This window comes from Trachurus trachurus, assembly GCF_905171665.1.
Source record: "Trachurus trachurus genome assembly, chromosome: 14".
NCBI classification, from domain to species: Eukaryota; Metazoa; Chordata; class Actinopteri; order Carangiformes; family Carangidae; genus Trachurus; species Trachurus trachurus.
In genome coordinates, this window is record NC_139903.1 from 6,918,836 (window position 1) to 6,938,817 (window position 19,982).

General features: G+C 41.7%; 1 protein-coding gene across 1 annotated transcript; it reads left to right on the forward strand.

The window, feature by feature from the left end:
* Positions 1-2,786: 2,786 nt before the first annotated feature.
* gabra6b (gamma-aminobutyric acid type A receptor subunit alpha6b) lies at positions 2,787-18,478 on the forward strand (the record flags this gene model as incomplete). The annotated part of the gene is made up of 9 exons (XM_083986309.1): positions 2,787-2,875; positions 3,042-3,160; positions 3,574-3,641; positions 4,651-4,871; positions 5,522-5,604; positions 6,757-6,900; positions 7,093-7,245; positions 11,211-11,488; positions 18,218-18,478. The coding sequence occupies 9 exons, from the start codon at positions 2,787-2,789 to the stop codon at positions 18,476-18,478; spliced, it is 1,416 nt and encodes a 471-aa protein (XP_083842435.1).
* Between the last annotated feature and the right edge of the window lie 1,504 nt (positions 18,479-19,982).

Consider the following 19,982-nt stretch of genomic DNA (forward strand, 5'->3'; position numbering starts at 1 on the left):
TATCGTAAATGTTTGGCCGAGCACGTTTGCCTCCAGGCTCGGCGTCCAACAAGACAGTGATCCAGTCAGGGAGACAGTTTCAGTGGCTGCCTAAAAGTCAGTCAGTCAATAATTTTGGAGATGCATTCATGTACTCAGCTAAAGATGCTGTCAAATGGGCATTTACTCAGTCAATCAGGTCATTAACCAGCTCACAAACCTGCACACACACATGTAAGAGCATGCACAGAAGTCATTTCTAATCAAAACAACATTATAAGGCTGTAAACTTCCCATATAATTAATCAATCAATCAATCAATTTTTATTTATAAAGCGCATTTCATGCACAAGGCAAACTCAATGTGCTTTACTTAAAACAATTATAATACAACACAATAATAATGCAAACAACAAAGAAGTGCAGAGCTTTTAAAATTAAAAAAAGCTTAAAAATTAAAATTAAAACAAGACAAAACAAAAAGAACAAAGTCAGAACAGTATCACATGCTCGGAGGGACACATTGGTATACACATACACACATAGACACACACACAATTTAATCAAATGCAGTTGGACATGCCTAAGAAGCAGATAATAATAACTTGTGCATGATACTTAAAGATACCAGTTATAAAAGTGGATTATAGAATAATGGCTGTTGTCTGTTGTCATGTGAGTATGTGTGTGTGTGGACGGGGGTTAAGGTTAGTGTGTTGCGCTCGTGGTGTCAGAAGATATTTCCTATATAGCATGTTAAGCACATTCACACCAATGAGGAATAATAATAACAACTTAATCGTTGTCCTGGATCGTCCACGACCTCAGCAGTGAATCAGGTCAGGAGCCGTTCACGGTCGACCTCACCGTAGATCAGATCAAGTTGATCACAGCATTAAGGTCAGATCACTTCGTCTACACTGGCATGCCACTGTAACAGCAACACCGTTAGCATGCCAACTACTCATTAATAAGTTATATAAGACCTGTTCTCTGCTCGACTGTAGTTGATAGTTTGCAGTTTCTATTTTGCATCTACAGCTATTAGATTACAGAATCCAAAGGAAAGACATGAATAAAACAACATTAACCCCAACAGGGTTAAAAGTAGCTACCATGAACAATAGACTTTCCTCTCTCTGTAGTTTAACTTTGACATCTCAGAGAAAAAGAAAATGCAAACACCAGTTACCTCATGTAAACTTGGCAAATCCAAACCATGAACAGCAGTTTAAATCTTCTGTGACGACCAAGAAGAATCTCGTTCATCAAATACGTTGCAGAATCCACTTGAGCTGAATGTGATCAATCGTTGTTTGTATATGAGTTCAATTATATTTTAAGGTCATTATATAACTTGTGTTTTTTAGCACAAAGACAGAAAGAGAGAGAGAAAGAGAGTTGAAGGATTATACTGCATAATCAGTCACCACATTTTAATGCTGTCAGAAAAATATCCTATATTTCCCTCCCTCACATAAATTATTGATAACATGACTATGATACCACTTATAATGAAAAAGTAATGTTGTGCTGAAAGAAAGAATTCGATTTCAATGTTAGATGTAACAGAGAGAAAACGCTCACTGAAGTTGGAACATCAGAAAATGTTTGATTTCTTTTTTCTTTTTGTATCTATTGCAGAAATTGTATTTATTTATTCATGAATGTAAAGGTCAAGTTAGGGTAAGTTAGGTCCCATGCAGTGATTATAATATCTTTAAGTCGACAAAGGATATCAATCTTTTGGTCAAATAATCATCATAAAACAGAATGAATTGGTCCCACTGGACTGGGAAAGTTTAACATTTTCTTTTCTTTTTTTTGTGCCATTGTGCCAGAATCCATCAGCTGATGCTTGTGCACACTGCGAGCTCAACTTTACCCCCCCCCCCCCCCCCCCCCCAATGAAAATGATGCAATTTCTTGTATTGTGTTTGTGCAACAGAAATAAACTCGTGTCAGCCCAGTAGGAAGAGCTGACTTTGACAGTGTGGTATCCCATCACCACTCTACCCTATCCTATCCTATCCTACCTCCCCCCTCCCTCCCTCCCTCCCTCTCTTGGTCTATGGATACTGTGTGTTGTGAGTTTGAAGTTGCACTAAATGTATCCACCACCCACTCCACTCAACCACCCAGCCCCAATATGAATCACAGTTCATCATGTTTTAGCTCTAGTAGCAATTTTCTGGCTTTGCATGGACAAGCCCTGTAGTTTCTCCTCTCTCTCCTCTCTCTCTCTCGTTGCACGTACATACGCACATGCACACGCTCACATGCACGCGCATACAGTCAACAAAAGCAGAGAAGGCGGTAGAAAAAATTATATCATATAAAAAAAAGAAAAAGAAATAGACCACTGTATTCAAAAAGGTCACTCGATGTGATGTCACTGTTTTTCTGTTTCTCTTCGTCGCTTTTCTCATCAACCAAATTGGCACAGTGGCGCGTCAGCACCGTTCACATCAACCTCTCAACATTTCCTAAATGCCCAACTTGCACAAGAGCCCCGTGTATTTTCTTCTTAAATGCCTTGTTCGGGTGATGTTAATACCCCCCACTACCCCCCACCAGCACCACCACCGGCACCACCTGCCCCCCTCCCCTCCTCTCCTCGTCCCTCCTCTCCACTCTCTTAAAAACTCTTCAGGTTTTTCCAACTGAGCGATTCAGGCTGAGGCGGGCGCAACCGCACTAGAGGGGGAAGTCAAGTCGTGCAGGACTGGCGCGGTATCCTCGCACGGTTCACAACTCACAGAAGAACCCGACTCGGCTTTAATCATGCTTCTTTTACATGATGGAATATGTTGATTTTAAAAGTTGACCAGGGATTTCTAGTCGTGGGGTGTCTGCGAGGCATGGCTCTCATTTTAACTTGCTTATTTCTGTCTTGGTGAGTATGGCAACTCTTTTCTTCTTCTCTGCATGTTCTCCCACTTTTTTTTTTGTATTTTACGCACGGAGACCAGAGGCTTGTGGATGATGGATGTGCGTTTTGAGAAACTCTGCATTTCCAAACTGTTGGAATCATTCCTCATTTAGTGCTTCATGTACTTTAGTTACAGTGTGAGCAGTGTGTGGGGAAATGGTGACACCAGTATCTATTTGGATAACATCACGCGTATATTGGATAGATTGCTGGATGGCTATGACAACAGGCTGCGACCTGGATTTGGAGGTATGATCATGTGTGTGTGTTATCTGACATTTTATATGATATTGCTTCATAAATGAGTGTATCGAGTTTCTCTGTTGTCGGATGATATAATGTCTCTCCTGTAGTTGTGTGTGGCTCGTTTCCAGTGAGTTTCTGTGCTGTAGTGGTGCAATATTTGTCTCTTTTCTTTTACATAATTAAGACAAAATTAGCAGTGAACAAGTGGAAACTTGAGAATCAACTTCAGCTTCATCAATTTAATGTTCTCTTTGTTGTTGTTGTTTAAATGATTTAGATTTCACATTATTGTGCTCAACATTAAATCTAGTTTTACTTTGAACTGCTTGAGATTTATGTATTTTAGAAAAGAAATTTCAATATCTGATCCAAAGTTGTTATTTGTGTGAAAGCAGCTGCCTCTGCTTCCTCTGTAGGTCCAGTCACAGAGGTTAAAACTGACATCTTTGTCACCAGCTTTGGACCTGTGTCAGATGTTGAGATGGTACGTAAACCACACTGACCACCGCAACACTGATCCAAGATACGCACACACACAGACACACACACACACACACACACACACATGCACACTGCTCCACAGATGTCCATATATGTGCATTCGTTTCACCACTTGTTTACAAAGTCAGTGTGATTTCATGGAGACGAGGGAGAATGTGTCCGGTTTCCCTCCATCAGTAACTCTGTGCATTGAGCTTCAAGTCATGGTTCTCCCCAGCCTTCATTATTCCAGCATTTGGGCAGGATGTCATTAGTGCAGCTTAGGATTTTAATCTGGTTGACAATCCCCCTGTCAGAGAGGCAGAGAGAGAGAGATCTGGCTGATGTTGGGACGGGATAGGCTGGCTACTCCTGTCATGGGATAGGCTGAGCACTGTATGTCTGTTGTACTCTACACGCTTTAGGCTTTAGGCTTTAGATACTCTCGCTGCATCTAAAGCCTACTTGAACTTGCCATGTGATACGCTGGTGTGAGCTCCACACAGAGGCATGTACAGTAAACCACTCACATGCATCCACAGAAAATAATCTATATTCACATTTAATGTCCATCATCATCATCATCAATCAGCTGTTTCATCTCCAGACCTGGTACAATAAGATAAAAAACACAAGATAACCCCTCTCTCTGTCTTTTGAAAGAATCCATTACTGATTATAAAGAAACAAAAACCTTGATTTAAAAAAAACCCAAACTTTTTAAATGTCATCTGCACCGGCAAGTAAAAATAGAAAAGTCCAGAAATGGAAAAAAAAGAAAAAAAAGAATAACACATCAGATTGCCAGTGCTTTATCCTGCAGGTTTCCAATGTAACCATGGCTCACAAACCCATCTGCCATTCTCTCTGGGGGTAGTGGAGATAGTAGCAGCAGGAGCAGAAGCAGCACCAGTAGTAGGAGTGGTTGTACTGGTTGGTATAGTAAATAAATAAATCCTTAACCAACGCTCTAAAACCACCACCACACCCTACCCTACCCCTCCACCTGGCAGGAGTACACCATGGACGTGTTCTTTCGTCAGACGTGGATCGACGAGCGGCTGAAATTCGAGGGCCCCATCGAGATCCTGCGGCTCAACAACCTGATGGTCAGCAAGATCTGGACTCCGGACACCTTTTTCCGGAATGGCAAGAGGTCGATCTCTCACAACATGACCACCCCCAACAAGCTGTTCCGCATCATGCAGAACGGAACTATCCTCTACACCATGAGGTAAAAAAATAACAGTGCTGGACACACACACAACACACAGCCAAGACTGGAATAGAGCACAGACCTGGAAAGCAAATCAAACAAAACAAGCGTCCAAGAATATGCACAGACATGAAAAGAGATGAGCGCTGCCATTCCAAAAAAAAAAGAAAAAAAAAAAAAAAGACATGAGCCATCTGATAATGAAAACAGGCCTGGAAAGTAATTCAAACAAACATGACTCCGGCCTTTTCCAAAGGGACGTATTTAGGATAAATAAAATTAATAAATAAAAATGCCCTCAGAGTTTCTGATTACACAGAAACATTTTTTTTTTAAGAATAATTAGATTATCTAAGTGGATCAACTTTACTTGAAAATATTTGATGAAGTTCAAAAGCTTTATATAATCCATCTTAACTTGTGTGTTTAGTTATCTTCTGCAAGAGTTACACTTTTATATGATATGTTGCCAGAATATGACAAGAGAGAAAACCACATTTTAATCTCTGCAGCATTGATCCATCAACCTCAACACATCAAACACTCCTGTTGTGTTTGTTAGAGTGTGCGTCAAACGGACTGGATGGATCCATCATAAAAAAAACAGCCAGTAACAGTTTATCAAATATAAATCAAACTCATCTTCCATCTCATCTCTATTCTGACAGATTAACTATAAATGCCGAGTGCCCCATGCGTCTGATGAACTTCCCGATGGACGGCCATGCCTGCCCGCTCAAGTTTGGGAGTTGTGAGTTTGTTTTTTGTGTTAAGCCCCTCGCTCGCTCGCTCTGACAGATGGTGTCACTCTCCGATGATCGCTCTGTCACTGAGTAATTGACTGCCTGACAGGACGTATTCAAGCATTTCAATTTGAAGTGTCATGTACTGTACATTAGGGTAAATAGGACTTACAGTGTCATTCCCATATAAACAGAACAGTTACCACTTCCCGTTCCTGGTGTTGTAAAGGGTCAGAGGGTGAAAACAAGTCCACGGGGATCATGGGAGTAAAAAAACAGAGGATTTAAGTGGAGAAGAGGGATAAAGAGAAATAAACTATCTCAGTACATTGGGGAATCCTACAGTGGGAATAAGCTTTTTAAAGACCTTGTTTATACGATGTAATTGAAGAGTAAAAGGTGCATAACAGTCAGATTTTCTTTATTACAGCCCACATACCTTATCATTACTGTGTTATGTAAAACGCATGTTGTACTTTTGCTCATTAACACATGTTATTTCAGTGCGTAGGAGAGAATGCGGTATACAGGAGGGGAGGGTAATTACACGCTCGCTGCAGGGATTTATTATCATGCCTCCGACTTCATTGTGTGATTTGGAATAAGGACAAGTTGAGAAATAGATCAGTGTGTTTGAGAATTAGACCTTTACATGTAAGAAAGGAAGGTTTCCACTGTCATACTAAGAGGAACTACTCTAATAAAGAAGTTTAATAACATAACAGTGGCTCAGATGAAGCTTATCTTTGACGATCTAGGAGTAATTATACGTTTTATGCTTTTTAAAAATAAGTTATGTAGGTAATATACTGTAAAGCTATGACAGGTCTTCATTCAGCATGTGCAAAGTGCACATCTGAAGGTTATTTGTGACTCTGATCATTTTGTACCAGGAATAACAGCAGTGATTTGTTCAATAACGGCGGCGCTTTCAAAAAAATATCAAGTAATCAAGTCAAGGATGAGGACGACGTTTCCGTTTATTGTTTTTATGTGTGAGAGCGCAGACTCGTCTGTAAAGGAAAGAACATTTTTAAAGCCAAGAAGCAGTAAAAGTGTTTTTGTTCTTTAGTTGGAGTTTCTTTGCACTTTTTAAGCTTTAAATTATTTCACCTGTATAAAAACGGTGACTTGAGTTCTTCTCCGTCCGTCCCATCCAGACGCGTACCCCATCAGTGAGATCGTCTACACGTGGAAGAAAGGTCCTCTGTCGTCTGTGGAGGTGCCGCAGGAGTCATCCAGCCTGCTGCAGTACGACCTGGTCGGCCAGACGGTGTCGAGCGAGAGACTCAAGTCCAACACAGGTGAGCGAGGACTCTGAGATCATAACACTGTCAGGGTGGCAGGTTAGCATTTCACAGGTTTGGAGTCTGATGTGTTATATAACCTAGTACATGTATATTATTACACTTATTGGCAGTTAGAAGACAAATAACACAGTATTTATCATCAGTATCATTACAAACACACGTGTCTTTTGTGTTTCACTGTCTCAGGTGAATATGTGATCATGACGGTCCACTTCCACCTCCAGAGGAAAATGGGCTTCTTCCTGATTCAGACCTACATTCCCTGTATTATGACTGTGATCCTGGCCCAAGTCTCTTTCTGGATTAATAAGGAATCGGTTCCAGCTCGGACTGTGTTTGGTAAGAGTTTGTAAAATTCACATTTGATCCATACGCTCTAAGTTTCTGCAAGTGGAGAGGTGGGAGAAAACATGCTGCACATTATTATTTTAAAGGCGGCATCATTAAGAGAAGTTGTCAGCTGTCAGAATTTAAGGTGGTGTTGCTCTTGAATGAGACATTTATTGTTGAACAGAACAGAACAGTGTATGGTGTAGTGTCTTACGGTTTCTGATGAGTGTTAAAAAAAAAAGTTTCTGTCTCCTCATTAAGTTTTCAGCTCAAAACTTGACTTTGTTTTCCTCAAGTATTAAAAACTCATGAAAATGTTCTTCATTTGTTGACTCACCACCCACTCTGCGACCTCAGCCTGACTCCACCAGCTCCACAAAACTCTCACTATATTCTCTTCTTCTATGTTTACTGCACACTGATCAGCAGCACAGAGAAGTCCTTAAAATACCTCCTGCAAAAAAAAAAAAAAGAAAAAAAAATTCAACAGACAGACAGAGTCATCAGGTTCTGATTTAACCTCTCTTCATTATCTCTATTCCTGCGCCGCCGCTGTGCTGGATCACAATTAATGGGGAATAAATGTCCTTTTTAAAATTGGTCATGCAAAGGCCGAGAGGGGCAGGATGTTTACTTGGCTCTCTCCCGAGCACTCACAGGTTCCGCTTGCTCACATTACATCACGCTACAGTTGCCACCAAGCTCTAGCCTCAGGAGCAGAGAGGGCGAGAGACACAAAACAAAGACAGAGAGAGAGAGAGGGAGAGAGAAATGAGACCGAGACAAAACAAAGAGGGGGAAAAAAAAATTGGGGGAAATTGTTTGTTAATTTCGTTTCCACATCACGTTAAATTTCAACAAGTTGCAGCTGACGGCAGTGACGCTGTTGCCTCGTGTAGATTGTGGTTCTGTGGTCCGTGCTCGTGTTTTTGCACTTCCTCTTCAGAGAATAGACCCCGATAATTAGCATTGGCATGAAGGTTGTGGCCCCATGTGGAACGCACATCTGTGGCAACTCATCAACCTCACTCCTCATGCTGTTTTCATTTCACTCGATATTGAGTAGCCTGTTCAATAAGAGGAACAAAAAAAAAAAAAACAGCTCAGGAATATTGGACAGTTTCTTGTTGAGTGAGTCGGAGCTCTGGGTGATCGCTCGGCATTTTAGAGGAGGTCATGTCGAAAAACCTCCATCGCCATGTGCTGAATATTTTATTACAAAAGGTTCAAGTTTCATATTCAAATAGTGACATAGTTTGTTTCCAAGTTTTTAAGTGCTTTGCTTTAAGAGCGTGTAAAGTGAGAAGAGAAGAGAAGAGAAGAGAAGAGAAGAGAAGAGAAGAGAAGAGAAGAGAAGAGAAGAGAAGAGAAGAGAAGAGAAGAGAAGAGAAGAGAAGAGAAGAGAAGAGAAGAGAAGAGAAGAGAAGAGAAGAGAAGAGAAGAGAAGAGAAGAGAAGGATGTATAAATATATATATATATATATGGATGTGCGCCACCCTGACAGTATATGAAGCCATTGTATGTTGTGCCCTGGATTGTCAACAACCTCTCCGAGAGCTGAAAGTCCCTTGAGCACAAGTCTCACAGACTTAATTGAGTGTGGCCTAATTTGTACCTTGCTTTTTTCCTATAAAAGCACATAAATGCCCCGAGCATTTAATTTCTATCCTGTCTTTATACTTCACCCCCTCCCTCCTACACTCGCTCTTTCTTTCTTTCTTTCTTTCTTTTTTCTGCCTCTCCCTCCCACCCTGACAGGCTTTCATCCCATGTCCCTCCTCCCCTTTTTGCAACCATTTAACTCGCGCTCGAGCTGGAGACGGCCGGCGCTGGTCGGCTCCTCGGCGGAGCTCGTATATGAGTTGTTATCTTTCATTGCTAAAGTGATGTGCAGAACATGCTTCTCTGACGTTATGAGGTGCATTAAACGCCCCGCGAGAACCAGGGCTGCTAATGAAATGCGCACAACTACAGCGTACGTTCGGTAAAAGCATGGACAGCAATGTTCAATGGCCCCTTTCCCCTGCTTGCTTTAGCTTGATGAAAGCGAATTGGATATGTACTTTGTTAACGGGCCATTTAAGGAGATGTTCATTGTCAGCATCTTCGTCTGACTCAGTCAGGGACGAGAGGAGAGGGAAATCCTTCTCCAGTGGCAAAACTAGACTTCGTATTTATGTTTTTTTGGGGGGGATGTGTTGATAGTTTGACACATGAAAAGAGTCTAAAATGCACCTGCCATGGACCTTTTCTGTGGTCCAAACTAATTTCAAACTGTCATGTATCCAAGAGAAGTTATGAATGGCCTCAGATCTGCACCGTGTTTTTCTTAGTTTTCTACTTTGAGGCCGTGCTCAAAGGGACGCCGGCAGTCTCCGCTTCAATTTGCAGCCATGGCCAGAAGGTTAGAGGAACTGCTGCTAACAACAACGAAAAAAAAAACAAAAAAAAACAGAACAGTGCAGTCAAGCTGACAGAGATATCAAAAACAGTTGCTTTCACCGCATCTACCCATTGATGCATCCACACATGTTTCTCTCCTTCATCTTTTGTCTTCATCTTTCCCCACATCCATCCTCTCATCCTCTTCAGCCTTCTGTCAGCTCAGCCGTAGCCCATATTGTGACATACTTAACAGATAAACAAATGTTAACAAATGCTTTGTGGCTTTTGTCTGGTCATCTTACTGGACGGCTTTCCGGAGAATGTTTACAGATATTTGGTCTCTTTTATTTGTGTGCCAGTGCGGGGGCAGGGGTTAGTCTGCTTACGGACAGATTAGCATCCCCTGAAGTGACTTTTTGGCAAACCTTGCTGAGCCGAAATGGCACATGGCCTGACATTCTAGTTATATGCCATGAAACAGAGCCGCTGCCATGTGTCCAACACTGGGAAAATCTGCTGTGTAGACACTGTGATATGTTGGCATCCAGGCTTTTGTTATATAAAATTACATTTATACTCACGGCATTAAACTAGAAGCATCACGCAATGTTGTAAAAGTCACTAAGATATTCACTGAAAGTAGGATTTCCATCTTAAAATGCGTCTTCACAGTAAATTCCTAAGTAGAAAACACCAATAATTCCCAGTATTAACACTATGACTGACTATGCTGCATGAGTGGACTTCAGCAGGACCTGGTTTTGGTGTCATTCCTGCAGAACTGTGGTTTAACAAACACTGAAAACATGAGTGTTTCTCTGCTGAAGTGATTGCAGATGGGTTTTCTTGCCAGATGGAAATATTTTGACTTGAAATAGTAAATTCCAAAGAGATGCTGCAGCTTTTGTTTGCCACTTAAATCATAAAATGGGTTTTTCTGAAAAGACCTGATGAGATTGATCTACGTAGAAAAGACACTCAGGCTGAATGTCGACTGGTTAGCCTTAAGATCTCTCTAGTGTGTGTGTGTGTGTGTGTGTTTATGCATTTGGAGTATGTGTGTGTGTGTGTGTGTGTGTGTGTGTGTGTGTGTGTGTGTGTGTGTGTGTGTGTGTGTGTGTGTGTGTGTGTGTGTGTGTGTGTGTGTGTGTGTGTGTGTGTGTGTGTCCAAATCAAGCTGATTGCTGTGGCCTCTCATAATCAAGCCTCTGCATTGTTACTCACTGACAAATGCATCCAAGGCCTTGAGTCGTATTATGGTAGAAACACAAAAATAAAAACCCACACGCATGCACACACTCACACATACACCCACACACACTTTGATATTGTTAGAAATGACAAGTCGTGGTTTTCTTGGGAGCTGAGGATAGAGAAGGCAGGCTGGCACTTTCCCCATGCTCTCAGCTTTTATGCACCTCCTTGTTATAAATCTATAGTTAATGCACAGACATGAGAGTGGTATTGATTTCATCAGATCGCTTTCCACAACAGATAATAATGCAGTGGAGATAAAAGTAAGTCTGAGTTAACATACCGACCAAACCATGACCTCACACAACCTCCATCTCCTCCTCCGTGTGTGCAGGTATCACCACCGTCCTCACCATGACAACACTCAGCATCAGCGCCCGACACTCGCTCCCCAAAGTCTCCTACGCCACGGCCATGGACTGGTTCATCGCCGTCTGCTTCGCCTTCGTCTTCTCCGCCCTCATCGAGTTTGCAGCAGTCAACTACTTCTCCACCCTGCAGGCCAACAGGGAGATGCGAAAGGCGGCAGCGATGAAGGCGGCGGCTCAGGAGGCGGCGGCTGCAGCTGCAGCTCCGGCTGCAGCCACAGGCAACGACGGAGAAGTTTCCTCAGTAAGTCAACTTCTCTTTCTCTTTGGCAGCTGTGTAAATATTTAAAGATGACGTGTTTTAAACCAGGTGAAGCATTTTAACTCAGTTTTTTAATTCTGCTGTCAACAAAATGCAGTGGTGCCTCTGTGTCTATACACAGAGCCAAGCAAAGAGCAGCCAACATCCTCGTTAACGTTGTGGAGATATTAATAATGTTTAGAGGGTTTATGAAAATGTGTCATCACAATGCTTTAACCCTCTAATGACAGACACACAATCACTCTGACCTTGTCTAAAGGTCACAGGCCGCAGCAGGATTACTGGTGTTGTGTGCAGATGCAGACCTTATAAACTGCACTTAGCCGCTGCTCTCACAGCTCTCACTCTCCGTGCTCTAATTACAAGCCTTTAGACATTTTCCTCAAAACCCTGTATGTTTTTTTTCCCCCCACAAATCAAAACTCCAACACTGAAACTTCTCTGAGCTGCTTCCTGTTACTTTGTCAAACATGTGATGAAATGCTTTTTGCTTCTACAACATTTCAAAACAACTCACAGAGAGAACAGAAAATGTCTAAGAGGCAGATTCAGGCAAACTTTAGTGAGCTCTCACCGCCCACACTTCTGGTCTCGCAGCAATAATGTACCATTAACTGTGCATTAAAATGCACTGAAGCATGTGTGGAAGGAGGTGGTTCAGTACAAGCACAAGCTACATATTATGTATAAATATATTCTATATGTATGAAATGATTTGAGTCACATCTGGCTGTTTGTTTAGTTATTGTTGAAAATGCACCATTAGTTGCACTGTAATTATGGGAACAGATATTCCAGCAGTGAGTCAGTGGCATCTTCTTGGTTTTTTTTGGTTTGACTGATGTTTTAGTTTCAGAGAGGAAGAAATTCACCAAAAACAGCAGAATTTGTCCAGTACAGACTGAGATACTGAGGTTTTCTTCACTTTTCTGGACGTACAGTATATAAAAACTTTCTGTCACTCATCCCTCCATAGATCCACTTCTGTTTCATGCCTTTCATCTCTGTGGTTTGATCTGTTCACTTCTCGTCTCTCACTAAGCTCCACTCTCTCTCTTCCTGTCTGGGTTCATTCTCAGCTCTTCTTCTGTTTTATGTAACTATTTCAGTTTCAGTCTCCTGCTCTGTTTCAGCCTTAATTGGCACATTAACGCACCTATGTCACAAAAGCATTTAAAACGGATAAAGAAAAATGAAGACCTTGTTTACAGGTGTTAATACACATCGACATTATGATTTAATAATCTCATTTTCTACATAATTTGTAATGTATAGTGTGTGTATGCGTGTGCATTGACAGGTTATTACCAGTCTGTCTTGTGCTGAGCTGCTATATGTGCAACAGAAAATGAGCTCTTTATTATGATGGAGGGTTATTAAGGCTTTTATATGATTTATTTTTTGTAGTTTCTGAGTCTTAACTGGTTGCATTGGTCTGAGTCAGTGATGAGAGTCATAATCACATTGTTTTTATATGGCTGGTGTATTTTTGATTGTCTACTCTCTGTCTGAAGTTCCTGCTGCACCGACTGCTCTCCCTTCTGTTCTCCCATTTGCTTATTTGCAATCACACATGCAACATGTGCAATGCAAACAATGCACATTATATACAATCTCTCTTTTATCCTCTGCCTCATCCCACAGAGAATCATAATCTCACTCGAATCACATATGCACAGGCCTCCATCCCTCCATCCCTCTCCCTCACTTCTTCCCCCTCGTGCATACACACACAAAAATGCACCAACATTCAACATTATCCATCTTTTTTCTTCTTCTTCTCCCTCTCTCCAGCCTCCTGCTGTGCTCCTCTATTCTGTCTCTCTCTCCGCACACTCACTCATGCAAGCACACACTTCATCTCTTGACCATCCCTCTTTTGCTTCTCGCATTCTCTTTCTCTCTCTTTTTTTTTTTTTTGCTTGGATGTGCTGACCGTGTATACACCACAATCTCTGCTTTATCCACGCTTGTCCTCACATCCACGTCCACACATAATCTGCAGCAGCACGCACTAGTCCGACACATACATAGGCACACCAATAATCTGCAGCAAATTATGTCCCTCACATCCACACACTTCACTCCAGTCCGCACTGTATACAATGTCTTATCCATCCATCCATCTACAGTATATCCCATCCATCCCTCTCTCTCTCCTGGTCCTCTATTCTGCCCTGTAACTGTGTGATAACCACAGAGAGTGACACGAGGAGACAGCCAGTGGCTCTGTGAACGATGTTGCTGCAGATTATGTAACAGCCATAGATTAAGGGAATATCCAGCAGATCACTGCAGGCTCACAAGAAGGAGGGCAGTCACCACAGTGACATGGAGTGGGGGCTGAGAACGCTGACCCAGTCCGTTTTTCTTTTTTTTTTGGTTCAGGATTCAAGATGTGTGGGGCCAGTGTGGTTTGTTTTTGTGTTTTCCTATGTGTGCGTGTGATTGTAAGTGTGCATGAGCGAGAGTTACACTGAGAGAAAGAGAGAGTGGGAGGGATGCATCATGGAAAATGACTGCTTTCACCAAATATGTAGGAGGGAAGACTCTTCATTACACAGAAAAAAAAGAAAGGGGGGGGGAAACAATGGTGTATCAGTGGGAACAGAAACAACTGTCCCCACGGTCACGATTTATAAAAACACTATACAACCCGTTCTGACCGTCAGGTAGAAGAGACGAAACAGCAGCAAGAGGAATACTGCACAACAACACAAGTTAAATGGTTCAGTTAATGAATCAAAAATACAACCGTAAACACAACGGGGGCAGGACGGAGGCGGGGGGTAGTTGGTTTATCAGTGAGTGCGGAGGGTGCTGCATCCATTGTCAGTGGTGTGTGTGAGTAGGCGGCACGCTACGTGGTGCGGGAAATTAGCAGAAAATAAAACAGTCGTAGGTGGAAATAAAGGAAAAGCAGTGGAGTGATAGAAAGAAAGGAACTTTATTTATTTATAGGCCGAGCCACAGGTGTCGGTGTTATTGATCACAGCTCAGGGGGAGAAACATGTCCTGCTGCCACCGTGTCAGTGACAGGAAATGATGTCATCATGAACCATACGTACAGTTACATCCTTCTTACAACTTTATGTTTATAGAAACACTGTGTTGCATCCATGAAATAAGATAAGATAAGATAAGATAAACTTTATTGTCTGTCACGAGTGACAGAAATTCGTCTTTGACAGGCTCGTATAAATATACATACTTACATATTGTTCCTCAGCAACAGCATGCTTCTTTCTCCACCACCGTTTTCTTCATCGGGAAATGTCGGTTTCATTTAACATCACATTTGGTGCCTTTAATTTTGTGTTTTCTGGCCTCTGCAGTCAGCAGGAGAGAGTGTTATATTATTGTTATTGCTCATGTGTAAGAGTAATAGTCCCAGAATTCCCCTTCACAAACTTCACAAACATTAAACTGTTATTTTACACCTGTTAACCAGCAGCAGTTTGCATTTTAAAAGCCATTTTCATGATCGAACGGCAATAAACAGTGTTTCATTTCAATATTCATTCAGTCTTTAACTTCATATTGTTCACAGGAGACGTGATGTGTTTTGACTTTTCCTCTGTGGTTCCAGCAGGGATTCACTTTGTGACCGAACCTTTTATTGGGTTATTGTTTTAGAGCTCTATCACTCCTTTCTTTGTCGTTCCCTCTGGAGAAAGTCACTGTAGCTACATTTCTACCAATTAGTCAAGTTGTAAACTTAAATTGCCAAGAGGGAGAGAGCTTGCAGTATCATATCTGTCATAGTTTGTATTCCACCTTTCTCTGGTTTATATCCCTGTAGAGAAATGTAGACCATGACACATTAACACAACCAATAAGATGGCTGTGTAGTTTGTGTTTTAAACTCTAACCCATATCCATCTATTTCTCCTCTTACTTTCTAAACCTGAACAATGAAAGCAGTGTTATTGCACTCGAGCTGAAAATATGCACCACTGTGCTTAAAATACACTGATAGAAAAAATACATTTACATACAGATCCACACATATCCATCTGCAGCAGCTCATCTACACCCACTCAACACCCACGGAGACGAACCTCTGTGCACTCGCTGCCATACCAGACATATTGATAGTTCACACACACACACGAAAAGGCACTTACACACTTACAGCCCCCACCGCCTGAATATTCACACCCAGACAGCATCCGTGCCTCCGTCAATCGGAGCCCATCCTCCCAGAGTCAGAGTGGTTCTGTTGGAATCTGGAGCAGTGGATAAAGAGAAGAGGAGCTGATCCCTCTGGGATTTGACCAGGAAGACGCCAAGCGAGCCTGTTGTCATTATCAAAAATAGCCCGTGTATCGGATCAGCTGTGGTATACTGTACGGACTCACAGCTGATCGTACATACCGGTACACAAGCAATTGTGCGTGTGACGTGCACAACTTTACCCTTAAAAACAGTAGTTGGATGGAGTTTTAGACGTTGCTGTAGGAGAAAACAAATGCACTTTTAAGACTTTATTCCAGTTTGAGCATTAACCCTCAATACTTGACTGAACTTTGACCTTAGAGACCAGCAGAAACACAACTCCTGCCCGAATCCACATCCACCCACAGTGTCATGGTTTACAAAATATTGTTTTTTATTCCTTCTTCTACCTTTTCCTTCCTTCCTTCCTTCTTTCCTTCCTTCCCGTTGTCACTGACAGGACTGAAATGCAGATATAAGTTTATATTTTGTCCCTTAAAGAAACATCTGTACAACACTAATGAAGCCTGAAGAGAATTGAAGGATTTTTTTAGATTCTTTGATCACAGAGTGGCTTCATTTCTCTTTTCTTTGCTTCTCTCTCTCTTTGTCACTCTCACTGCACTTGGCAGCTACCAGTTCTACACCACAATGAAGGATGGGTGTGTTTTTTAAGAAAAAAACTAGCATTGATTACAGTTTTATGGTTTAGTAGATACTCAGGTGTTGGGAGTTTTACCATCTGTACAAAACAGAACGCCCTTCATCCATTAGACCTTGAGTTCAGATATGGAAAAAACTGAGAAAAAAAGGATTTATTTTTCCTCTGTTATCTGTTATATGTTCTGTTATCTGTTGCTATGGTTATTATACCCCTGACGTCAGACTTTCAAACAGAATTGAAATGATAAGAATGGTGCAACATAATCGAATCCAGGATAGACGAGCCTCAAGTCGTCGTCACCGTAACAATCACTGTTGGATGAAACTGCAAATGATTCAAGTTTTTGTCAAATTAAAAAAACGGGGACTTGTTGTAACACTAATCTTGTTTTTGGATTTGTAAGTGTAACAGTTTAATAGTTTCTCAACCTGGAGAGAAGCGTGTGTGTGCGTGAGTGTGTGTAATCCTGTCGCCTCACAAATCCAACTTTAATCTTGCAAAGATCAGGTTTTGGCTCCAAGATTCTGGTTTGGGAAAAAAAAAAAAGTTGAGCTCAGTGAGCTGAGAGTTGTTAGTGTGGTCAAGATTATCCTGCAAAAACTATCACACATTTTAATTCTCACATGCTGACTGTTTATCAATCACACAAACTTCATGTTGTTTAACATTAAATGAGTTTAAAAATGCACAATAAATATTTGATGATGTTTCTCATTCACTGTCAGTAACATTCATCTCCTGACTACAGTATATAAATCAAAGGAACCATCATGAAGTGTGTGTGTGGTCTATTTCTGTTCCGTCCTTCTGGCCATAGATAGATTTTAAACAATGTCTTTGGTTCAAAAACAGGATTGCACTCATGTCCCCCCCACCTCTGACTCTACCTACAGGCAACATGGTGTACTTTGACCCATTTCCCAGATGTGCACTTTCCCACTCTCTCTCTCACGCACATGCATGCATACACCCACTTAGTACCTGATTCAGTGCTGGAGCAAGGAGCTTGTGCTGGTTAACTGGAAGTTGATGAGGCACAGCTTTAAAGGGATAGTTCAACATTTTGGCAAATTGGCCCATTGTCATAATCCCTATAGTCATAGCAGTAGGTTTGTTACCTTTAATTGTCGGTGCAAGCTGTTTTTAGAACGGCGGAGCAGAGCCACGAGCTGCTCAGAGCTACGCTACGGAGGCTAATGGGATTTCTTGGTTTCCCTCATCAAACTCATCAAATACACAATCGAACAACTCCAAAACACTCTGGTGGACAAGTTGTGACCTGCACATTCACCACACTATGAGATAATAACAGAACGTTACGAGACAGAGTTGTTTTAGAGGTATAGCTTGCACCGACAAATAAAGGTAACAAACCTACTCCTAAAAGTATAGGGATTATTGCAATGGGCCAATTTGCCAAAATGTTGAACTATCCCTTTAACCCTGTGTCAAACTTATATGAGCCTCTTTTTATTTAATGTGTTGTTTGCTTCACACGACTGCATCAATCTTGATGAAATGGGTTGATGATTGAAATCACATTGAATCAAAAGCAAAACACACTCCTTTGTTGATCTTAATTACTGTGGTGCTCATTTGTATTCTACACAGTTTTCTGCAGACACACTTACACACACACACACACACACTCTCAACATGCACTGATCAACTCACAGCTGTGCAAATATGGCACCAACATCAGGGTACAACAGCACAGCACAGTTTCATTATTAATTCCCTCATATTACATCATGCAATATTCTCTTTAATGTGAAATTCCTCTCACGGTTTCTGCGATTTTTCCCCCCTCTTTGCTCCTCCAATCCAAGGTGGATGCCAGCAGCATACTGAAGAAGAGGATGAACTCTGCTCCCCTGTTCGACCGCCCTGCCAAAACGTTTCCCAACCCGCCCGTCAATGCCCAGGCCTTCCTGCAGCAGGGTTCAGCCGTGCCGGCCAACAACGTCCTGACTGGCACCAGCATCATCGACAAATACTCTCGCATCCTCTTCCCCCTCTCGTTTGGCGCCTTCAACCTGGTCTACTGGATCGTCTATCTCACCAAGGACACCATGGAGACGTCCAGGTGAACAGATGGCATGGCTGTTACAAATAATTCCAGCATTTGTTTTTGTCGAACACGGAGCACGGGGTGGTGTTTTGTTGCGTAAGTCAGAGATTGATGGTGGGACTATTTTTGTGCAGCTTCCTCTTCACCCAAAAATAATTAGTTTGGTTAAATCTTGCACAGCCTGAGGACCACAAAACACATGTAAACATTATATTCCTGTGTTTGGGGTCAGTTGAACTGTAACATATAAAGTTACATAGTTCAGGACAATCAGTTATCATCATCAACTAACTTGGCCAGATCAATCACATCTGTGCTGATTAAACAAACTTTGTTTTAACAGTTTATTCACATAAAGTTAAAGTTTCAGCTTCATGTTCATAAAATGTTCTTGAATCGTGACTTACTACTTAAAGGGATAGTTCAACATTTTGGCAAATTGGCCTGTTGCCATAATCCCTATAGTCTTAGCAGTAAGTTTGTTGCCTTTAATTGTCAGTGCAAGCTATTTTTAGAATGGCGGAGCAGAGCCGCAAGCTGCTCAGAGCCAACTCCAAAACACTCTGGTGGACAAGTTACCTGCACACTCACCGCGCTATGAGATAATAACGTAACGTTAAGAGATGGAGTTCTTTTCGAGGTAAATTCATGCAAAACAGCTCTGAGCAGCTTGCGGCTCTGCTCTGCCTTTCTCAAAATAGCTTGCACAGACAATTAAAGGTAAAAAACCTACTCCTTAAACTATAGGGATTATGGCAATGGGCCAATTTGCCAAAATGTTGAACTATCACTTTAATACAATGTGAAAAATACAACACACACACACACACACACACACACACACACACACACACACACACACACACACACACACACACACACACACACACACACACACACACACACACACACACACACACACACACAGAGCCCCAGGGCAGGTGCTGAGACTGACCAGTAGGACCAGGCTGTCACTGTCAAAATGCACAAGCTGCTGATGCTGCAGGTGTGAACTGTGCAGGGACAGAGCTGCATGATGTACATGTGGCACTGCAGTTTCTTTACCAGTACTTTGAGACAAATAGGACATGTCAGACACTGTGTAACAGACTGCACGTTAAATTTATTGCAAATCACACAATAATCCATCATAAAAGCCACAAACCACAGCCAGCAGTCATATAATAAGGCAGGTAAGATATAAATCTTACAGGTTGTACATTACAGTTGGCTTGGTTTTGTTTATCTACTCTTATGGATGTGAGTATGTGCAGCATGTGTGTGTATGTGTATATGTCTGTGTGTGTCCTGGGGGCGAGGGGTGTAATGGAAATGTACAGTATGTATCTGTATTCATTATATGTTGTTTTTTTCCTCATGTGTTTGCCTGCCATATATTATTCAGTAGCCACACAAAACTCTCACTCTCAGTTATAATTATTTACCCTATGTTTTTTTTTCTTTACGAATGTGTCAGAGAGATCTCAGGCTTCATACAGTACAGCTGAGTTATAATTGCAAAA